Source organism: Aotus nancymaae, unplaced genomic scaffold (genome assembly GCF_030222135.1).
Source record: "Aotus nancymaae isolate 86718 unplaced genomic scaffold, 86718_ANA_hifiasm-v0.15.2.pri h1tg000057l, whole genome shotgun sequence".
Lineage (NCBI taxonomy): Eukaryota > Metazoa > Chordata > Mammalia > Primates > Aotidae > Aotus > Aotus nancymaae.
This window is the reverse complement of record NW_026988471.1, coordinates 14,429,488-14,452,358: the sequence shown is the minus strand read 5'-3', so window position 1 is coordinate 14,452,358 and position 22,871 is coordinate 14,429,488. Positions and strand designations below refer to the sequence as shown.

Genomic DNA, 22,871 nt, shown 5'->3' with positions numbered 1-22,871 from the left:
GCTAGTGAGGTCTTGCTCTGTCACCCAGCTAGTCTCAAACTCCTGGCCTCAAGCAGCAATCCTGCCTTGGCCTCCCTAAGTGCTGGGATTACAGGCATGAACCACCATGCTGGCCCCAATATGTTTTGACTAAATAGAAGAAATCACACTTTTGGGAGGGTGTAGGAAGCCTAGTACTACATCGGATAATTTTCCTATAGTTTAGATATTCTAATTAGAATTCAGTTACTTAAAAGATTGATTGATTCGTTTACTCATTCGACATTTAGCTGCTATGACAGGTGGGCAGTGTGATGGATCTGGCAATAGAAGGATGAGTATAACAGAGTTCTAGATGCAGAAGAACACATCTTCACCTTGTGTTTAACATCGGATTGACAGGAGATGCGCATTATTTAAGCAATGTGCAGGGAACAGTCTAGTCCCAAGGTGACTGTGGTTCTAGTGGGCAAGTACTGCTTGTTCATGGTGCTCCTTCTTATCGTTAGCTTTGACGAAGACATGCACACTTGGAATTCTCAAGTGAGAATTATTTATTTTTGAAATTTCCTTAAGATTTCTTGTCAAGTTTCATTTTGATCTGTACGTCCTTAAATGTTCCCAAGCCTGAATCATAATTGTTCTTCTTTGAGGGGCCTAAGGTTTTTTATTCCATACTTCCCTTGTGTACTCCAAAATGTAAGTAGGAAGGTACATGTGCCATGTAAATAAATAGTGGCACGCATGTGGTCGGAGTATGTAGTACTGGTGATTTGGAGGCACTGAAAAATTATTAAGTGCCTTAAAATGACCAAATAAAGTTGCAATTTAGTTGATTGTTTTCAATAATAAGTACCTTATTTTTTAAAATATCTTTTTGAAACTTAGTCATCTTTTCTTATGATTAAGTTAACCAGGATCTCCATTTCTTCCCTTGGTGTTTAAATAGCCTTTTATGGTAAATTTTTTTCTCGTGAAGTTTAAAGACTGTGTCTTCTGGTCTCAGGATCTGCTCTGAGTGATTTACCGTAATAGTGGAGAGCAGGAAGTTCTTCAAGGCTGTGGAAAGAAATACCTATTTGTATACTCTGAAGTGTGAGCCATTGAAAAATTGATAATAAACATGCATGTGTATGTTTATTATTAGATAAAAAAGCACATTTTTTGACTTAAATACAGCTACACTTTTCTTAGATATCAGATTTCAAATAAGCACGCCAACGATTATTTTTACTCTTCTTCCATACTGTTTTAATTCTGGAGAATAAGAAAGGAGCGTTAAGCCAAGAGGGTGTCGGTTAATGGCTTATTCTCAAATTGATGTTTCAGAGATGTCGATGTGCTGGTATATTCTCAAAGATGAGCCTGACACCTTGTTGCTGTAAGATTACAGTATGAATGGATTCATTTTTAGGACTGCATGGTTATATTTTTTTACCTGGTAAATTCTTAGTCATAAAAAGAAGTAGGAGGTAACATGGAGGTTACCTAGTCAAGTCTCAAAGTTTTGAAAACCAAATCCTGGAGGGTTTGCTTAGTTTACTAGTGGCAGCAATAAGACCTGTATCCAGGCCAGTGTTTCTTCATAATGTGTGCATGAGTGTAGAGTGAATTCTTAGTGTATTTTGGTTTTATGTGTATTAATTGTATACTTGCTATCCTATTGTTCATATGCATGCTATGTTCTTCACAAATCAAGTCATAATACATACATGTGCACATTTTAAGTGTAAGAACCATTGCTTTTCCAGACTCATGGCAAGGAATAGATTTCAATTAGTTGTAACTGAGAGATCAAGTGAAAGGATTGTCTCTTTATTTGGAAAAGTCCACAGTTCTTGATTTTCTTATAATTTTCTTACATAGTTGACTCAGGAAGTCATTATTTTCATATTTAGCCAGGCTATGACGACCTTAATCCTGATTGGACGCTCTCTACTGAGAAGAGAAAAAAAATCAAAGGTGAGTTGTATGAAATGTGATAATTGAAACGTTAAGAGACTCCTATTATGATACAAGATGTTCTTTGGATGATGTAAAACGTCTCTACATACTTTTGCTGCACTTTGGAAGAAACATCAGGATTTCATAGAGTTGGGTCAAGGCAACAGATCCAGTTTTCTGATGGTCAGGCTTTCCGAAAAGCTAAGTCAGAGCCTAGGGTATGCAGCATGGCTTCCTGCCGGGAGCCAGCAGTGAGATGGTACACTGAATTCAACGCTTAGAAGCATGCTCCTTTTCAGATGCCCTTGGGTGAGATCGCAGAAAAAGATTAATCAAAGAAGAAACACCAAGTAAAGTTATCTCTGCAGGTGGGAGGTAATTAGGGTTAGGTTGATGGGGCTTTCTTTGTCTTTGCGTACATTTCCACGTTTACGAAAAAAATTTCTTTTTTACAATAAGCATATATTGTTTTTATAAATAAAAGAAAATCAAGATTTACATTTAAATAAAAGTAATAATTGTTATTTGATTGCTAGATTAAAATAGAGATATTTTAAAATCCTGTAGGGGTTACTTTGAGTTTTTTTTTTTACTTTCAGTTTTTGACTATGTGTTATTTTTCTTTAGGTGAAACTCTCGAAGTTAAATCCATGAATTTTTAAGTATCTTCTGTAAAATCAGTGATAGTTACAAGGTTCAGACTCTGTATTACAATATGCTTTTAGGCTGGGCATGGTGGCTCATGCTTGTTTTGTAATCCCAGCACTTTCGGAGGCTGAGGCTGGTGGATCACTTGAGGTCAGGAGTTCAAGACCAGCCTGGCCAACCTGGTGAAACCCCGTCTCTACTAAAAATACAAAAATTAGCCAGGCATGGTGGCACACATCTGTAATCCCAGCTACTCGGGAGGCTGAGGCAGGAGAATTGCTTGAACCCAGGAGGTGGAGATTGCAGTGATCTCCGCTGCACTCCAGCCTGGGCAACAGAGTGAAACTTCCTCTAAAAAAAAAAAAAGTATCTATCTATCTATATCTATATCTATATCTATATCTATCTATATCTACTTTTAGTTCACGTTTAAAGAAGATTAAAAATATTGATTAATATTATGCATCAGGTTCCATGCTTTGAATTATCTGCTTTAGTTAAATAATCATCCAAAATATTCATCCAGACATATTTTTGAGGAAAAGTAATACTTTGTCAAAGCAGAAGTTAGAATTTGATTTTAGTGATTTGCTCCTCTTTCTTCCTACTTTACACTTAGTAATAGCTCCAGGAACTCTGGTTTTCACATTTTCTTGAAATTCCTTATTTACATGGATTGCCTTAGGCTTACATGGGAAAAAAGTGTTGTTATGCTTTTGATTTTCGTTAAAATGATAAGTTAGTCTCATGGTGCTGAACTCCATATTTAAAAATCTCTCTCTTCTTAGTCTGATGTTTAAATATGTTTTTAAATTTGAGGTTTACTTTTACTTTTAAGCCATATCATATGTTTTATATAACAAGTGATATTCAAAAAATGTACAGTTAAATTGTAATACATATGGATTGCCTTTTGAATACTTTAGTTTGGTGAACCATAATTCCTTTTCTTTTTTTTGATGGAGTTTCGCTCTGACACCCAGGGTGGAATGCAGTAGCACGATCTTGGCTCACTGTAACCTCCATCTCCTGGGTTCAAGTGATTCTCCTGCCTCAGCCTCCCTAGTAGCTGGAACTGTAGGTGTGCACCACCACACCTGGCTAATTTTTGTATTTTTTAGTAGAGATGGGGCTTCACCATATTTGCCAGGCTGGTCTTGAACTCCCGACCTTGTGATCCACCTGCCTCAGCCTCCCAAAGTGCTGGGATTACAGGCGTAAGCCACTGAACCTGGTCCATAATTCATTTTCATCTCTAAATATTCTTTGCTAGCCATGAATGTTTTTTCCTCTCTGATTAGTTACAAGTTTAAGAGGAAATCAGCACAGAAATTATTACATAGCTTATATTTTTCTAAAGGGTATATTTCTCTCAGTGTCTGAAAGTGATATATGTACATTTTTAAAAAACATGACATGACCTTCATATATGCACACCTGGTACCCACCTGCCTTTCACCTTATGTTGAAAGTAGTGACACATCTCTCTCCTGAATATATTCTTGAGATGAAAGATCTTAGTTTATTTACCGTTTTATCCTTAGAGCTTTAGACCTAGACTGACAAATTATTGGCACTCAGATGTTCATTAAGTGAATTACCATTTTATACCTCATAGAGTAAAATTTTGAGGATAACTTACGTTTTATTTTTTCTTATTTTTTTTTCTTATTATTTAACATACCTTTAGGGCCCAAATAATGTAGGTAAATTTGGTTTTAAAATTGATTATTATGCTAAATATTTTGAATTTAAACCACATTAACAGATGCATTTGTGCTGATTTATTTTTCCCTTCTTAGATAAAGAGTCCTTTTACCCACTGATAGATGTCAATTGGTGGGCAGACAGTGCAGTGACTTTAGCTCGATGTTCTGGTGCTTTAACTGTTTCATCGGTGAAAACTTTGAAGAATTTACTGGGAAAATCCTGTGAATGGTTTGAACCATCACCTCAAGTCACTGCTACCCATGATGGGGGATTTTTAAGTTTGGAGGTAAGACTTTTTCCCCTTTGTTTGAGAATAGTCATCTGTTTAACCAAAACTTCAATATCTGATTTTTATTTTAATTGTCTCATTATCTTGTCTTTAAAAACAAAAATCCATGATTGGAATCAGGTAATGGTTACAGTATAATAAAAATACTTTTTTTAGTGAATAAAAAATTTGCAATTTAAGAGAATGAAGAAAATTTGTAGTTATTTCGCTCTTTATTAAGTATTTCTTCCTCACTGAAATGATAGATTCCCCTCGCCCCCCGCCGTGGATTAGTCATTTTAAAATGTAGAATGGTATCACTACCTAAGAAAAGTGCTCTTTAACCCATTTCCAAAACATGGCAACTTAAAATTTTTGATTCTTTTAGTAAGGAAAACTTGTTTGTCATGACAGAAGACTCGAAAATAGAGGCTAGTTCTTTAAAGTTATCTTTTGCTCATTTAAAAATTTTATTTTAAGTCTTTCAGGGGTAACAACCTTTAATAGCTTTCACTTCAGCAATGCAGATTGACATGTTTTTTGCTCTGAAGTTTGTTACTGAGTCTAAAGATGTTCCTTAAAGAAAATTATGGCTTAAAATCTAAGCCAGCTCTGCTAAGTCTGGAATGAAAGTTATCAACTGCCAGCCTTTCAGACTCAGAACTTAGCGAAGCTGTTAGACATTTTTATAAGGGGGCGAGGGAGAGCTATTCTTGGTAAAGCAAATATAAGTACCTTTATGTTGATTCTCTAAAGAGACGAAAACAAAAATCATCTGAGTTTTTCACAGCAAGTATGGAAATACCAGAAGTAAAAGAAATGAACATTGTCAACTTCTTTATTGCTCTAAAATTAGTATCAGGTACATAAGTACAAGACCATATTAATGACCTGTTATTAAAACAGGCTTTAGGCTGGGCGCAGTGGCTCACATCTGTAATCCCAGCACTTTGGGAGGCTGAGGCAGGTGGATCACTTGAGGTCAGGAGTTTGTGACCAGCCTGGCCAACATGGTGAAACCCTGTCTCTACTAAAAGTACAAAAATTGGCTGGGTGTGGAGGTGCATGCCTGCAATCCCAGCTACTCCAGAGGCTGAGGCTGGAGAATCATTTGAACCCGGGAAGCAGAGGTTGTAGTGAGCTGAGATTGTGCCACTGCACTTCAGCCTGGGCAAGAGAGAGAGACTCTGTCTTAAAGAAAAAAAAACAGGCTTAATTTAGGATATTTGGAGCTGATAAAGTATTGTGCATATTTCTGGAACTGATGTATATACTGCTTGCTGTAAGTTTCCTTTGAGTTCCGTCATTAAGCTTGATCACATAGGTGATTTAATGACTCAAATCTAGAGTAGATTTAGAAATATTTTTTCTTTCATTAATTCTAAAAAGTTGTTTTTAGTTCCTTACTATTAATTTCAAATCTCCTTTTTCAATTTAGTGTGAGATTAAACTTGCCCCCAAACGATCTCGTTTGGAGACTAGGGCTGGAGAAGAAGATGAAGGAGAAGAGGATTCTGATTCTGATCACGAAATATCTGCCAAGGCTCGCTACTTCGATTATGTAAAACAGGGCCTTTACTTAGTGACTGAAATGGAGCGATTTGCACCACCACGGAAACGCCCACGGACCATTACTAAAAACTACCGCCTTGTGAGTTTGCGCTCCACCACACCGGAGGAGCTTTATCAGAGGAAGGTGAGAGAGGAGCGTATTGCTATCCAAGTTTGAAGCCATCAGGCTTTTCTTTTATTGAGAAAAAGCTAATTTTTTAATAAAGGAGAAAATTTCAAGAGGGATGTTGGATCATTGATATTTTAAAAATAACAGTCTTATAAAGCTTTTTAAAATAATGCTAATCTTTGTACCTAAGTAATCAAAATCCAAACCATGGATAAAAGTTGAATTCACTTAAACTGATTATCCACTTTGTGGCTAATCAGGTTTCTTTGCTACCCTTCATGTGGCCTTCAGCTCTCCCTTTATCTGTGTTTAAATCAGTATCTACAGAGGGTGAAGGAAGAAATGCAATCTTGCTTTGTAGTCAGGTGCTTGCTTGGGAAGTCAAGGTGACCAGCACTGTGTGTTTACATTGTTTGTGCTGTTCTTGCGATGTCACGGGAGGAGCTCTGGACTAGAAGTCCAGTTGTTCTGTGGTTGTCTTGGTTTTCCCGTTGTTTTATTCTGAAACGAGAACTTGGCACCTTTTGTCTCTCATCTTTCTGTTAAAGTGCTGAAAGAAATGTGATCTTTCTACTACTCAAAATGTCTGTGAGCTTCTGGTGCCACAGTGCACAGGAATTAGTAACATGCTGGAGAGGTCCAAGGAATTATCATCATGCATTGTATCATCATCGGGACCCTGTGGATAATTCAGTAATGTAACATTCCTGTCTTCATGTTTTTATCTGAAGATTGAAAGTGAAGAGTACGAGGAAGCCTTGGCCTTGGCTCATACCTACGGCCTGGATACTGACCTAGTATATCAGAGGCAGTGGAGGAAGTCAGCGGTCAACATTGCTTCAATTCAGAATTATTTGGTATGTGTAAATATTTTGGTAATGTGGTAAAAATGTATATTCATGTAGTATCTTTGGTTTATAGGGCTTCATTTTAGAGTACTTTACGTTGCTGACTTTTCTATAATACAACCGATGAAGTACGTTTTTCTCAACTGAAAAATGGTCTTTTTGTTAGATTTTATTGCCCCTCCAACTGGACTTTGATGCTGAAGACATGTGAACAAATATTCACTGATAAACCAGTCAACTACTTGGTCTAGGCCTGACCTTCTCTTTCCTGTACCAAAGTCACTTCTCTTTACCTGCATTAGTCGGGAGCTAGGCAGGTGCCAGAAACCACACAGTAATTTAAACAGGGAAACTTTCAATATGGAGAATTATTTTCTAGTAACCAGAGGTGAACTATAAAGGATGTAAAGAGAACTCTAAGAAATACCCTCAGTCTGAAGGGACATATCCATGGAGGGAATGAACTTGGAAGGGAGGCCTCTCTCCTAGGCTGGGATTCAGACCCATCGGACAAGGAGTGGTTGCAGCATGTAGGATGAAAGAGAAGTTCTCTAGGTTGCCTTGAGCCAGGGCTGGTCCACTGTTGCCAAAGTTGGTAGTCAGGGATATATGGGATGGGTAGGAAAGCCGGATGCCTGCTGCTGGGGGGGCCAGTGAGTTGAGGTTGCGGGTCAGAAGACACCAGGGACTAGCAAGCAGGAAACCTCTGCCATGCATGTGACTCAAGGTTGGTAAATAATTAAGGAATCATGGCCAAGACTGGCAAGAAAAAACTCTCTACTCCTATAGGCGTCCTTACTGTAGCTTCCAGTCTGGGAAGCCTCCCTCTCAGGTGCCTGGGAGATTCATTAGAAAAGAATCTGCCCACGAGAGTACCACTGAAACTCAGTGGGGGGTTGTCCACAGTGAGAGGAAGGGGGGAAATAAGTGCCGCTTGATGTCCTCCACATGCCTTGTTGGTGGCTAAGCCAGAGAAGCAAGAAGAAAAGAACCAAAGCACATCAGGACCAGAAACCAGAGCCTCTTCCTTTGCAGTGCCCCTCCAGCACCCAGAGCTTAGTGTCGTGTTAACTGCAAATGAGAAATACTATCACAGAGCTGGCTTTGAGGGGAAATTTGGAACTGAGCGGCAACAAATAGATAACATATATGAAAATTGCCAAATACACCTTTTGAAAACTTAGATTTCAAAATTGGATACTTCCTGTTACCTGCCTCCCATAGGTAAGGTTGATATACAGCCTTGTCTCAATTAGATTTAACTGCTGCAGCAAAAATATCAGACTGTGGTTTCAACAGCAGAAATTTATTTCTCACAGTTCTGGAGGCTGGGAAGTGTAAAATCAAGGTGTTGGCCAATTTCATTCCTGGTGAGGACTCTTCTAGGTTGCAGATGGATTTCTTTCTTGCTGTGTTCTTACATGGCAGAGAGCAGAGAGAGAGGATGCAGGCTCTCTCCTGCCTCTTCTTAGAGGACACCAGTCCTGTCATGGGGGCTCCACTCTCTTGACTATTGCTTTCTAAAGGTCTCATTTTCAAACATCATCACTCTGGGGATTAGTTTTCAATATATGAATTTTAGGGGACACATTGATTTCATACCAGGCTATATGTTTTAATGTTTGACATCTTTGTGAGGAAGAGTTATAGTTGGACTCATGGCATACTTTTAAAAGGTTGGGACTTCTGATCTTACATGTAGAAAGGAGAATACCTTTGCATTGTGGAAGACTGTAGGGAACACTAGGAAAATTTCATGATAATTATTTCCCTAAAAGTTTTGTACATTAGTAATTAAAAGTAAAAATATAACATGAAAAAGTTGTATGGAAGAAGATGATTAATCAGCCAAGCAGGATGATAAACTTAACATTAATACAAGTAAGTATCAGAGGTGAAACAGCATGAGAGGTAATGAAATGAAGGAAGAAGACACAGTTGCTTGCATTTTCTTTAGAAGATCAAAACACTGATCCTGTATTATTTTTGTTTCTTGTTTTATGAACTAAGACAATGAGCTCATGAGTTCATGTATATCTTTTTCTGAGATACAGTAAAGGACAGTCTTTGTCTCTAAAAGAGTTGAGGGGTGTTAGGAGAGACAAAGCAAGTACTTTTTTGGGGAGGGCAATATTTAGTTAAATAGGCAGTTAAGAGCAAGAGCACTGTGCTAGGGACTGTGAAGGGGTACAGGAGAGGCATACATGTGGCTTTTGCTTATAGGGAGCTTGTGCCTTTTTTTTTTTTTTTTTTTTTTTTTTTTTTAAATTTGAGATGGAGTTTCACCCTTTTTGCCCAGGCCAGAGTTCAATAGTGTGATCTCGGCTCACTGCAGCCTCCACCTCCCTGGTTCAAATGCTTCTCCCACCTCAGCCTCCCGAGTAGCTGGGACTACAGGCACGTGACACCACACCCAGCTAATTTTTGTATTTTTAGTAGAGACGGAGTTTCACCATGTTAAATATAACTGACCATATAAGTAGATTTTCAGATAAAACTTCAGGAACCCTGTGAAGGTGGTGATTATTATAGATCTGGTAGTGATGGAAGGCTTTATATAGTGAAGAGGTTTGGATCAGGGATTTGAAAAGATTTAAAGTAGACCTTCTTGAGTGAGAAGGGAGGAAGACATTCTTAATAGGACAAATGGTATGAACAATTTAAAAGACATTGAGCATGACTTATGAGGCCAGTGACTAAATCTGTTTTATTCACTGCTGTATTTCCATGCCTTAGTTCAGTGCCTGGTATGCAGTAGGTGCCCAGTACGCATTTTGGATAAATAAACTCTGTATGTCAACCAGTTTGCTGGCACTGATATTTGGCAATAGTGAACACTGGGAAATATGAATAAAAAGATATATTGATTGTGTTGAGGAGGATGTGGAAAGCTTGTGATGACTTAGGTGTTTATCTGCTGTTGTGGATTTCTGACTGTGGAGGCACAGAGAAAGATGGCATAGAAGAGGATTGGAGTGGAAGGAATGTAGGAGAACCTGTTCAGGGCAAGAGACTCCTACAGTGTCCTAGATTTTTATGTTGATGATTTCGACTGCTATGGAGACTGCAGCTATGGAAAAGGGAAAGTGAATTAAGAGACATTTGAAGAAAGAACTGATGTGATGCAATATATAAAGGATCCTAGGAAATGAATCAAATCTTAATTTGAATTTGTAACCATAATAGCTCTTTGTAGGAAGAGGGCAAGTCAGGGATTTTGAATGGAGTTGGAGGAAGCAGCTGGGAGGGAGGGATAGGACTTTGATCCTTTCAAAAAACAGGGTATCATGACTTTTATGATTAAGTTATCATTCACACCATGAGATACATCTCATGGTCAAGTAAATACCGAACTTTGATGCCTCATGAGTTTTGTTTAAAAGTTAACCATGCTTATTAATTATGACAGGATATATCTTGCCTTTCTGCCTTATTGTCTGCTCTATTATACAGCTACAGTACAAACCAAAGGCAATTATAAAAGTCAGGAGAGAGTATTTTATATTTCCAAAATTGAATCCCGAGCTTTTTGTTTCTGTGTAGCTCATTAGAGGACGAAAGCAAGCAGGTAAACTCACACTGCCTGCATCCAGTTGTAATCGCCATTAGGGAATTGGCTGCTTTTCTGTTGAGTTCCTCTAGCAACTCCCTGTGGCTAAGGTCCTAAATAACTGTAATACATCAGGTGTAGCTTTATGATTCTGAAGGCAGCTGCAATGTGTGGTAAGATGTCATGGGTTCTTTAATTCCTCTGTTTCTTCCTTTATATCCAGAGTAAAATAAAGAAGCGATCCTGGGTTCTCCACGAGTGTTTGGAAAGAGTTCCTGAAAATGTGGATGCTGCGAAAGAACTGCTTCAGTATGGACTAAAAGGCACAGACCTGGAGGCTCTTTTAGCAATAGGGAAAGGAGCAGATGATGGCAGGTTGGTTATAGAAAAAATTGGACTCAAAGTAAAGGTGACTTTGTGAAAACTTTTGTACTGAGACATTGGACTGGGTGAACTTTATTCTAGTTAATTCTGTACTGAAGCAGTTGCCTTTGATCAATACTTTCTTATCTGAAGTCACTGCTCATCAGGCATTTGGAACTTTTCAAAAAATATAAATATGAGAGTGTATCTGAGAAGTAAATAATTAAAATGAGACTGACATTTATTACCATTTTAAGACCGTAAGTAGAAGTGATTCAAATGGCAAACTCTGTGGACATTTTCTGCATAGGCTGCTTTACATGGAGTGAATGTAACCCACATGTCTTCCTAGTTTTCATTTCTTTGATTTTTAAATTTCCATTTGTGATACTTACTGATGACTTTTGCCTATACGAGAAAGCTTTTCACAACATGACATTTTTTAAAATGATGAAAATATGTTTATTTTTTTAAACCTGCAGATTTACATTACCTGGTGAAACAGACATTGACAATATCCCCTATGAAGAGCTTTCACCACCTAATGAGGAGCCTGCCAAGAATAAAAAGGAAAAGGAATTCAAGAAGAGACAAGAACTACTTAAATTAGTGAACTTTTCAAAGTAAATGATTTTTACTTTGTAAAAATAGTGTTTGATAGTTTCTTTAAAATAGTCATTTCAGTGTGTTCCTTGTTAGTATTAATTAGTCCAAATTATTTTAGCAACTTAAATCAAATGTGCTTACTATTATCTTACCCTCGTACTTTTCTGAACTGTTTCATGAGTTTTGGGCTCAATGGAATAGTAAGCATTTTCACCATAACTCCTAAAGAATAATTCTGTGTAAATATGTGGCCCTAATATAGTTATTCAAAACAGGTTGACACTGGAACAAAAGGAACTTTGTCGTTGTAGACGGAAATTATTAACCTACTTAGATCGACTTGCAACATACGAGGTAAGGAATAGTTTTAATCAAACCAATTATATTCATTTGATCTGTCATTATAAATGCTATGGCTGCCCTAATGTCTGATATTCTTGGTCTTTAGAACTATTTTTCTGGGAAAAATTAATTTCTTACAGAAGCGGCTTCTCTTACATACTAGTTTTGGTAAAAATTGGAGACTGTGAAAGGCAGAAGTTATTTTGTTAGACTAGGGAATAGAAATGCCTTAGCCATTTCAATGCATTTGTGTTTTCTAGATTTATAATCTTTTTCATTTACTTTTATATTTTGATTTTAAGATAATGGCATGTAACTCTTTTCCATACCAGATTTAAGTGTACATTAGGTTTTAATAATCCTAATGTGAATATTTCTTAACACATTTTATTTTAATGATTTTTTTTTTTTTTTTTTTTAGATAGGATCTCACTCTGTTGCCCAGGCTGGAGTGCAGTGGTGCAATCTCAGCTCACTGCAATCTCTGCCTCCTGGGTTCAAGCAATTTTCAGCCCTCAGCCTCCTGAGTAGCTGGAACTACAGGCGTGTGCCACCACTTTCAGCTAATTTTTGTATTTTTGTAGAGACGGGGTTTTGCCATGTTGCCTAGTCTGGTCTTGAACTCCTGAACTCAAGCAGTCCTCCTGCCTTGGCTTCCCAAAGTGCTAAGATTACAGTATGAGCCAAGTACACCCGGCCTATTTTAATTATTTGTTAGTGGGTTGATTTAGTTGATTCACCTTTGATCCTAATTAGGGCTGAAGTTAGATGTTTGAGCTTAAAAACAGTATACTTTACATTTGCGTCTTCAGGGACACGAACATAGATCTGCCCATGATGGGCATTTCAGTAGCACTCTGTAGTTTAAGATCAGCTTAGATATTTTTAAAAGTGTAAGTGTAAGTGAATCACATTTTAGTAAATATACATAGGTTTGATTGCTTTTTCACATGACTCTTGTAGCTGACATTCTCCAGATTTGAAGATAAGTTTTTCATTGTTAAAGTTCGACTTCACTTGGAGATTACTTTCTTAGTCTGTGTTCTGCCTCCCTTTTGTGTGTGTGCCTCTCGGCTCTTGGCACTGGCACACAGTAGGCACTCTGTGTCACATCTAATAATGTGATGTTCATCCCAAGAACTTCTGACCATGCAGGCAAATCCAAAAACTTTGATTCCCCCACCTTGCTAATATAATTAAAATGTTTTCAAACAAAATACTGAAAGAGGACTGTGGTTATTAAAATACATTGGTTTTTGGGAGGCTGAGGCAGGCAGATCATGAGGTCAGGAGTTCAAGATCAGCTTGGTTAAGATGGTGAAACCCCGTCTCTACTAAAAATACAAAAAGTAGCTGGGCATGGTGGCAGGCACCTGTAATCCCAGCTAATTGGGAGGCTGAGGCAGAGAATTGCTTGGACCTGGGAGGTGGAGGTTGCAGTGAGTTGAGATGATGCTATTGCACTCCAGCCTGGGTGACAGATGAGACTCCATCTCAAAAAAAAAAAAAAATGGTAATGACTGTATCATTACCATTTATCATTGCAAACAAGTTACAAAATATTCTTAATAGTTTTATTTATAGATAACAATTAGTTTGGCTGTTGGATTATCACATTACTTTAAAGCACGTCTTGTTGATATGCCTGAGGTCTGTGATATTTTGAGGTAATATATTTCAATATTGCAGAAGTCTGTACAGATAAGTTTATTATTTTTATTCTTAGCCTTAGTTTGTCTAATGATACATTTTCTAAAAAAGTACCTAAAATGTTCAGTGTGACTATTCAGTTAATTTTTTCATTATTTTTTAGTTTTTTAATTGCTGTTCCCTATATGACAGTAGTAAGTACATTTATTATTATATTGTAATAGTAACATTTAAAGTATTTATTGAGTTTAGTTTTTTTAGGGAATTCAGTGAAGTTCTTGAAAAGTAGGTGAATTTGATGAATTTCACTGTTAAAACTTAGTAATGAAAATATTCAGATATAATAGCTAACTATTAGTAGTAGAAATAGGCATTGCATTTTAATCACAGGACATGGCTTATTTTATTAGTACTGTGATACATGAATTCATTTAAATTTGACATGAGTGCCTCCTAATGCAAGATACTGCTAGAGGTGAAGAGATGAACTAGGAATGGTCTTCATGGATTTAACATTGCATAGGCATTAAATGCTGATAAGAAAGGTGTGGAAACTGATGAGGGAACATAATGAAGAAAAATGTTAAATTCTTCCTGGGAATTTCTGAGAAGATTCCACACAGAAAGTAATATCTCAGCTAGCCTTTCATAAAATGAAGGCAGATTTCAGGGGCTGGGAGTACTGTAAGGGGGACATTAGAATGGAGTCTCCATGCAGTTAGCTGTTTGTCTTGGTTGCTCTTGTGTCTTGAGCTCTGAATGGCCCCTGGCTCATTGAAGCCAATGAGCCGGTAAATATTCAGTAAATATTTGTTGCAAGAACCAGTAGGTAAGAGAATAACCTTAAAAAATGCCAACATATTTTTTTAAGGACTTAACTATTTGTCAGTCACTGTCTTGTGAGATAGGTACTATAATCTTCTCAATTTTATGGATATGAAAACTGAGCCTTAGAGAAGGTAAGTAATTTGTCTAAATAAATAGGAACCAAGGACTTGTAACCAGGTCTCTGTGTGAGTAGCCCATGCTGATAATCAGTGAGCCATGAAAGGCCCAGTGGCATGAAAACAAAGGTCATGCTCTTCAGTAAGTAAGCTAGTCAGGGTAGCTTGAACACAGGATGGGGAGCGTGAGGGGTGGCACAGAACAAAGGTGGGAAGTGTGGTTAGAATAGTTTGTGGTCATGTTTGGAAAGGTCTCCTGCCATGTACGTAGTTGAATTGAATTTTTGTCAGAGGTTGGGCAAGTTTAGGGAATAACAAAAGGTAGAAGAGAGGAGACCATGGCTGTGGGCAGATCTTTCAAGAAGTTTTACTGTGAAGGGGGGCAGAGAAGATGGTGTTATCTAGAATAGAAGGAAGAGGTATTGTTTTTATATTAATGGGAATGAACTAGTTAGAGGGGTGAGGAAGAATTTATGGAACCAAGGAAAAAGGGGATACTTGTGTGATTATGGAAGTGGAGTAGAAATGGGATCCGGAGCAAGGGTGGAATTTTGAGGCTTTTTAGGAGCAGAGAGATATGTGTGTTTCTGCTGTAACTGGAAGGAAAGAAAATCTTATTACAGATGCAGATCGGTTTGTAGTTTTGGTGGGTTAGAAAAATGAGGATTTCTCATCTGAGAGTGTCAAAAAAAAAAAAAAAAAAAAAGCAAGGTTTTCAGCTGAGAATAGGGCTGAGGAATAGGTTGTTGGAAGTCTGGAAAGAATGACAGTTGTGGAAAAGTTCTTAACAGAGACTAGGAAATAAAAGGTCCTAGTGGTAGCATTGAGGAACAGCACTAATTATCTATTTGAATTTTGTTGTCTTGAGTTTATCAATCTTTTAGCTTTTTATTATAAAAAATTTCTGTCATTCGTAGAAGTGTAGAGAAGAGTATATGTGCCTGTTGTGATGAGCCCCATGTGCCTGTTGCTCGGCACCATTTTCGGCATTCCCCAGTTGTGCGTCTTTTGTTCTCCACTTTTCTACTCTTGCCTTCTCTTTTTCACTAGATATTTTAAAGCACAGCTCCTATATCTTATCATTTCACCCATAAATATTTAGGTATGTATGTGTAAGAAGGACTTAAAAAATATAACCACAATGATAAGATTATATAACAAAATTAATAGTAATTTCCTAATAAGATCTGTTACTAACTTCATCTTCAGATTTTCCTGGTGCCCTTTTTTTTTTTGGCCTTTGGTTCATTTGAATGAGGATCCAAGAAAGGTTGAGGTCTTGAAATTAAAATGGGAACTGTCAGCTTGGTTTTGTAACATGTTTTCAGTGACTTCATAGCTTGTGCTCAGGGGTCATAGCTGGTTTTGAATGGTTAGGGGATGATCTGCTGGATGAGTGCGATAAAGGGAAAGAGGCCAGGGATTAAGAAGCCCTTTTACAGCCATGGACCAGGTACTCTAAGCTGATTAGAAGGAATGAGAGACTTTGAGGGGAAATGGAAAGCGAACAGACAAGTAGGGTCAGTGGATTGGATGCCTCCGTGAGGTTGAGGAATAGTTGAAATGCCACTTAGTATGTGAGTGGGAAGATTAGGAGCAGTTGTCACAGAGTCGGGGCAAGACATCAAGGTGTTTCATACAGTGTCTTTTGATGATGATAGATTCAGGGTTTGGTGACAGGATGTGTAACTGAGGTGAAATAAAGGAAATAATTGTCATGCCTGAGGAGTCAAGGAACTGAGAACTTTTTTTGTGAAACAGGGTCTTGCTCTATTGCTCAGACTGTAGTGTAGTGGCACAATGATAGCTTACTGTACTCTTGACTTTCTGGACTCAAGTTGTCCTCCCATCTCAATCTCCCAAGTAGCTGGGATTACAGGTACATGGTGCCATGGCCGGCTAATTTTTTTTTTTTTTTTTAGTGGGAGGTGAGTTCTTGCCATGTTGCCCAAGCTGTTCTCAAACTCTTGGGTTCAAGCGATCCTCCCACTTCAGCCTGCCAGTGTTGGGATTACAGGCATGAGTCCCTGGCTAGAACATTTGTGAAATACTTTTCTTCTTTTGGTTTCCATGAGTATGCGTTAAATTCTTTTTCCCTTTACTTCTCTGACTGTTCCTCCATCTACTTTTTAGGTACAGATTCCCTGTTCCTTGTTCATCCTTTAAATAATGTTGTTCCTCAAGGCTCTTTCAGACTCATTCTATTTAATCTCCCTTTGAATAATACTCATCTCTGTATTAATAACTCTATGCCATATATCTCTAACTCACATCTTAGTCCAGAACTCCTGACCTGTGTATGCACCTGCTCACTGCGGAGCTCCTTTTAGACATGCTGTAGTTGCCAGCTTAACCCATCTACAAGTGAACTTTTCAACTCTCTATCTTCCCTCTCTCCCTCCCTCACCTCCTCCACGTCTCCTCATTCCTCTCTTTCCTATCTCAGTAAATTAATTCAGTCAACAAATATTTATTGGCTATTTATAAATATGGAAAGAAGAATACTAACAGCAGTATGCTAGGAATCTGAGATTCAGTATTAAACATGGCGAACATGAGCTCTAAGTCATACATTGTAGTGGGGAGATTCCATGGCTAATTCTGTTTGTTTTTTATGTTTTAGCTTTTGGGCCACTTCTCTGTCCTCCTAGAACTAGTTGTCGCACCTTCCTAAGTATTTCCCCTTACCTGTTCCTGGTCTTTCCTACTAGAGTTTAAGCTACTTAGAGGGTGGGAAAAGTGTATTGTTCACTGTATTACAGTGCCTATCACAGTTCCCATAGCACGTAGTGGCACTCAGTAAATATTTGTTGAATGAATGGATTGTTCAGTCTGCATTTTACATAGGTCACCCTAGCAGTGGTAAAATTAAAGTTCACCTACAGAAGCTCAACTGTTGCTTATTTTTACCTCGTGGTTGGTTTTGGTTTTCCTACTGTAATTAACTTAATTTTTACTGCCTATTTCATTTACTTCTGGATTAAAAAAATAACATTTATTGATATAGCCTTTTCAAAATAAAGGCAAGAATGCAAATGTAGTACTTCAGTTAACAATTGATGGTTGAAATTAATTAATTCAGCCCTTACTTATTTAGGCAGGCAGAGTGGTAAAGATTTTTAATAATTTCTTGTCACCCATATTTAAAAGCCTTTTCATTAAATCACTCTTTCCCCTCAGGAGATCCTTGGAATGCCTCATGCATCTGAACACAGATATGATGCTGAATTCTTTAAGAAGTTCAGAAATCAAAATATTGTTCTCTCAGCAAGAACTTATGCTCAGGTAATTTGCTTTTTGTAAATAAAATAATTATGGTTATTAACACTCTAAATCTTTGAGCTGTGCAATTAATGTTATTGTGTGCATATATTACATTTTCTTTTTGTTGTAATATTAATAAATATAGAGAAAATTTTAATTCAATATCCATCATTCTGAGTTTTAAAAATAAATAATTTTCATAGCCTTAGATTGAGAAACATGATACAGACTAGAAAAACCAGGGTTATTTCAAAGTGCTTCATATCAGAACTGCATGAAAAAGGTAAAGGTTTTGAATGTTGTCATATCAGATCACTCCTTTATTTCTTAGATTTACATCAGAAACTTACTCCTTGCCTTTTATACAGGAAAGTAATGTACAAGCCCTAGAAATTCTGTTTACTTACCATGGTTCCGACCTGCTTCCTCATCGCCTTGCGATTCTCTCCAACTTTCCAGAGACCACTTCTCCACACGAATACTCTGTTTTGCTGCCCGAAGCTTGGTATGTGACTATGTTAACGGAATTTTACCTTCTTTTTATATAATAACAATTTTTTTGTCATGCTGAACACCTTAAAATGAAAAAAAATAATTTTAATGTAACATATTTAAACTTTTTTATTGATAAAAAATAAAGTTATTGTAAATGATCCTAAAGCCAAAATGTTTCTAGCTTAACAGGATTACCTTAACTTAATAAGTACAAATTTTTTCTTTTTTTGAAAGCCTCCTGATATTACTTCTATGTATTCAGTATGTACTGTTTTCTGGTTAAGAACAGTTTTTAGGATAATGTATGTCTGAGTTAGTTGGATCTTTTAGAAGTTGAAGTGTGTTTTTGACAGCATCAGGTGGTAAATATGGAGACCCAGGAAAATTGCATCCTTCTTTGCTCAGCAACCCTTTCTTCATAGGAAATTCCACAGGCACAAAGACAAATGAGAAATCAAAATATTGCTTTACCGCTAGACTAATGCTCCTACTCTCAATTCAAGGCTATTTGATAATTGGGTTGCAGTATGTGATATAAGTGTCAAAGCCTGTGTGGAACCATTAAGTCCCTGTATTACCACCTGCTAGTCTTCCAGAGGCCAGAACATCTGTTCTTGAGAATAAAGGAGAGGGAATACATTTGTCTCACTGCATAGCTCAAGAACTGGTAGGCCATTTGCCCCAGGCCTTAATGGCACCTGGGAGAAAAGAGGAGGCAGAGCATACCTTGTTAGGTCAGTTACCCAATAGAGGCAGAAGACAAAAGAGTAAGATGACACATCCATTTGTGTGAACTTTTACCTACAGTGAGCTAGCCCACTAATAAATGTGGCTCAGTGATTAACTGCATGATTTATCTTTTCTGCATTTGAGTTACTGATCTTTAAAATGGGTTGACAGTCCTTGTCTTGCTTACTCACTTTGCATCTCCTATCTGCTTGTTAACTGTAGGACATTGTAAGGGGTTAATTCTGACTGAAATTATTTTTACTAATTTCAGCTACTGGAAACTTAAAATGCTAAGAGATGTTGCTCAAATTGGGGATCATTTGGCTTTCTCATTCCTCCTTTGCTTTCTCCACTCAATATCCAGTTCTATGCATGGGTATTAATGATGATGGTCTACGTGTATAGAGTAATTACTGTGTATTTGGCATTTATTTCTTCTGGTCTTCAAATTATTTTTGTATTATCCCATTTTTACAGAAAGCTGAGATTTACAGAGATTTAGTAGCATGCTGAAATCTATATATGTGTAGCTAGAATTTGAACCTATATTTACTTAAAGTTGCAGGTCAGTAAGTACTGAGAATATATTATAAACTCCTTATTTTACATTAGTGTTGGTCTTCAAAAAGTTACTCTTTGTTCTGATAAAACTGAAGAAAAAGAAAAAGCTCAGGATGCTTTTATTTTCAAATAAGTTTAGATCAGTATGGTGAGTGATAATGTCAATAATATTTTATAGATATATTTTATGCATGTTTTCAGAATATGATTATATCTATTGTTCTCTATCTCTTTGCAAAATGAATCTAACTTGAATGGAAATGACCTTTCCTACTGTAAATTGTTAGTATAAAAAAGGGCTACTGTTTCTTAGCATATTTTTTAAAAGGCAGTTTCTCCTTAGATTTGGATACATTTGTCTAGGCTGTCCCACCCTGAAGGGACCAGATCTTCTCAGATTTGGATGCATTTATTGTCAGTGTATTCTGATGATTGCTTAGATAAGCATTTGATTTTAACCTGAAATTTGAAAGTGAGTTTGCAAAATAGTTGCACAATACCCAGTGGTGCACTATCTTTGAATGCCCTGTGGTTCTTTATGGGGCCTGCCACAAGAACTGATTTAAATCATAATCATTTATTTAGTTATAGCCTATTGCAGGAGAGTGTACTTAAAAGAGTATAATGTTATTTTGAATCATTGTTTTGGAATATATTGTTAAGACAAACTTTGAAGAGACTCTGATTTCTTATGAATTCTTAAATTATGCTCATTTTTAAACACATTCAGAAAAAATAGAGTTTTTTTAAAAATTAACCTTTGTTCTCAAGAAAGTCTTTCACACTATTTTTTTTTCTATAGTTGTAAATAGTGAGAATGAATAATAGGTTACAATAACATCTCTGTCCTTTCATAATTTAGTTTTGTATTAGACTGTTTGTGTTGGCGCAAAGAAATACCTGAGACTGGGTAATTTATAAAGAAAAAATGTTTAATTGGCTCATAGTTGGGCAGACTGTACCAGAAGCATAGTGCTGGCATCTGCTTCTGGTGAGGGCCTCAGGAAGTTTACAGTCATGGTGGAAGGGGAAGGGGGAGCAGGTGCTCTCACATGGCTAGAGGGAAGCAAGAGAGAGAAGGGGGAGGTCCCAGACTCTTAAACAGCCGGAACTGAGTAAGAACTCGCTAATCACCAGGGGATGGTGCTGAACCCCGAATGAGGGATCTGCCCTCATGATCCAGTCACCTCCCACCAAACCCCACCTCCAGCATTGGGAATCACGTTTCAATGTGAGATTTGGAGGGAACAAACTTCGAAACCATATCGTGGTTACTGCAAAGCAAAACCACAGTTGTGCTTCTGGCATAACCTCTTCTGTGAGGATTTCTGTAAGTTACTCCCTTCCCTATACTCTCACAATTCTTTGTTTGTTTTCATAGTGTAACACTTTTTACATTGTGTTTTAGTAATACTTATTTCTGCCTTTCTCTCTCATTTCCTTCTTTAATAAATACCAGACTAACTCTTAAAGACAGAGAACATCTCTTCCTTATGTTCAGATCCAAGTTAGGGTGGTGCTTGTATAGTGAGTATACTGAAAATGTTTGCTGACTGCATAAATTGGGTCCTCTTGTGCCATTTAAAAAAGAGATTACGAAGTATCCTACCCAGAGTGCAGATGGACTTTCACTTGCTAAGCTGGGAGAAGCCCAGGTTTGTGTTTACCTAGGCTCCTGAAGGTTCAACTGCTGTTTGAACCCATTGTTAAGGATGTAACTCTTTTATTCTGATTGAAACTTTACCCTAAATGACAAGTAGAACAAGAAGATACACTTACAGAAAATATTTCCGGCTGGGCACGGTGGCTCACGCCTGTAATCCCAGCACTTTGGGAGGCCGAGGTGGGCGGATCACCTGAGGTTGGGAGTTTGAGACTAGACTGACCAACATGGAGAAACCCAATCTCTACTAAAAATACGAAATTAGCCGTGCATGGTGGCGCATGTGTGTAATCTCAGCTACTCAGGAGGCTGAGGCAGGAGAATCACTTGAACCCAGGAGGCGGAGATTGTGGTGAGCTGAGATCGTGCCATTGCACTCTAGCTTGGGCAACAAGAGCAAAACTCCATCTCAAAAAAAAAAAAAAGAAAAGAAATTCTTCCCTTTGTGAGGATTCTTCGAATACTTGGTGTTCATTTTCAAATCACTTGAAAACATTAGTTCAGATGAGACAGTGTCCTATTTGTTGGCACATGAGTGCTTTACTCCACTTTCTACTCACCGTTTGCTGGGCACCTCAGGCATGCCTGGAGCTATGGGAGGGACTGAGGATGAGTAAAGCACAGCTCCTCTTCAGCAGGAGTGATCAGGGATGCTTCACAAACCGGTAGCACTTCCTGTTACAGCATCAGGCTTTCAAACTGAGGAAGAAAGAAGAGTTACACATACCCTAAATAAGTAATTGCAGCTCATTCTGCTTTTTTCCCCTCTTCGGTAGCAATGCTGAAAACTGATCAAATGACCTTGACATCCCTGACTGCCTTGAACGGCTGTTAACTTTCCATGTGTGTGCCTTATTTTTCTATGAGAGTATACATTGCTCCATGGCTCAGCCTGTTTCATTCTGCTCTTTTCTTTGACTCTTCCACTTATATTTTGCAAGTAATAATGACTTTTTAATAATCTGTTGAATTGATTTCAAGTCAATTAGTGACTTGAGTTGAAACAAGTCACTAGACTCTTCAGTGTATGGCTCCCCAAATGCCTGTCTCGCTGTGCAGTCTTCAGCCAGCTGTTAGGAGGATTGCAGAGAAGCCCTGCTCTCTCCACTCCTGCCACACAGGCTTCTGGCTGTTCCTTGATCTTGCCAAGCCTGCTCCTGCCCTGGGTCTTTTAAATTTAGTATGCCCTGGTATGCCCTTCTCCCATGTCATCCTGTGACGGGGTATCTTACTTCATTCAGAATCTCTACTCAACGTACCTCTTCAAAAAGGTCTTCCCTGACCACATTTTTCATATAAGCTTCACTTTGCCCTCCACTTGCCCTTTTTGCCTTACTCTGTTTCTCTGCATAGCACTTATTCCTAATATGTTACATGGTTATTTGTCTTCTCTATTTTGTCTGATCTTCCTTGGCCTTCCTATTTAAAATTCTACTCTCATTTTAAATCTTCCTTCTCTGCTTTATTTTCTTCCTAGCATTTATTAGATAGTAATCTAATTAATTTATGTTTTACTTGTTTATCTTATTTATTTTCTGTTTCCTCTTCTGAAATATCAGCTCCAATGGGCAGAGATTTTGTGTGTTTTGTTTCCATCGTTATCTCCTGCAATTAGAATATTGCCTG

At 37.7% G+C, this 22,871-nt stretch overlaps 1 protein-coding gene across 2 annotated transcripts in view; it reads left to right on the top strand.

Annotated features, from left to right (window-relative positions):
- The window catches only part of NBAS (NBAS subunit of NRZ tethering complex), a 372,519-nt gene that overhangs the window by 82,629 nt on the left and 267,019 nt on the right, over nucleotides 1-22,871 (top strand). For both annotated transcript variants that reach the window (XM_064363868.1, XM_064363867.1), the window contains 9 exons: nucleotides 1,878-1,941; nucleotides 4,374-4,567; nucleotides 5,988-6,245; nucleotides 6,962-7,087; nucleotides 10,852-11,003; nucleotides 11,474-11,614; nucleotides 11,873-11,951; nucleotides 17,714-17,818; nucleotides 18,166-18,302. In XM_064363868.1, coding sequence (XP_064219938.1) covers nucleotides 1,878-1,941; nucleotides 4,374-4,567; nucleotides 5,988-6,245; nucleotides 6,962-7,087; nucleotides 10,852-11,003; nucleotides 11,474-11,614; nucleotides 11,873-11,951; nucleotides 17,714-17,818; nucleotides 18,166-18,302 — 1,256 coding nt within the window. The remainder of the gene's footprint in view (nucleotides 1-1,877; nucleotides 1,942-4,373; nucleotides 4,568-5,987; nucleotides 6,246-6,961; nucleotides 7,088-10,851; nucleotides 11,004-11,473; nucleotides 11,615-11,872; nucleotides 11,952-17,713; nucleotides 17,819-18,165; nucleotides 18,303-22,871) is intronic.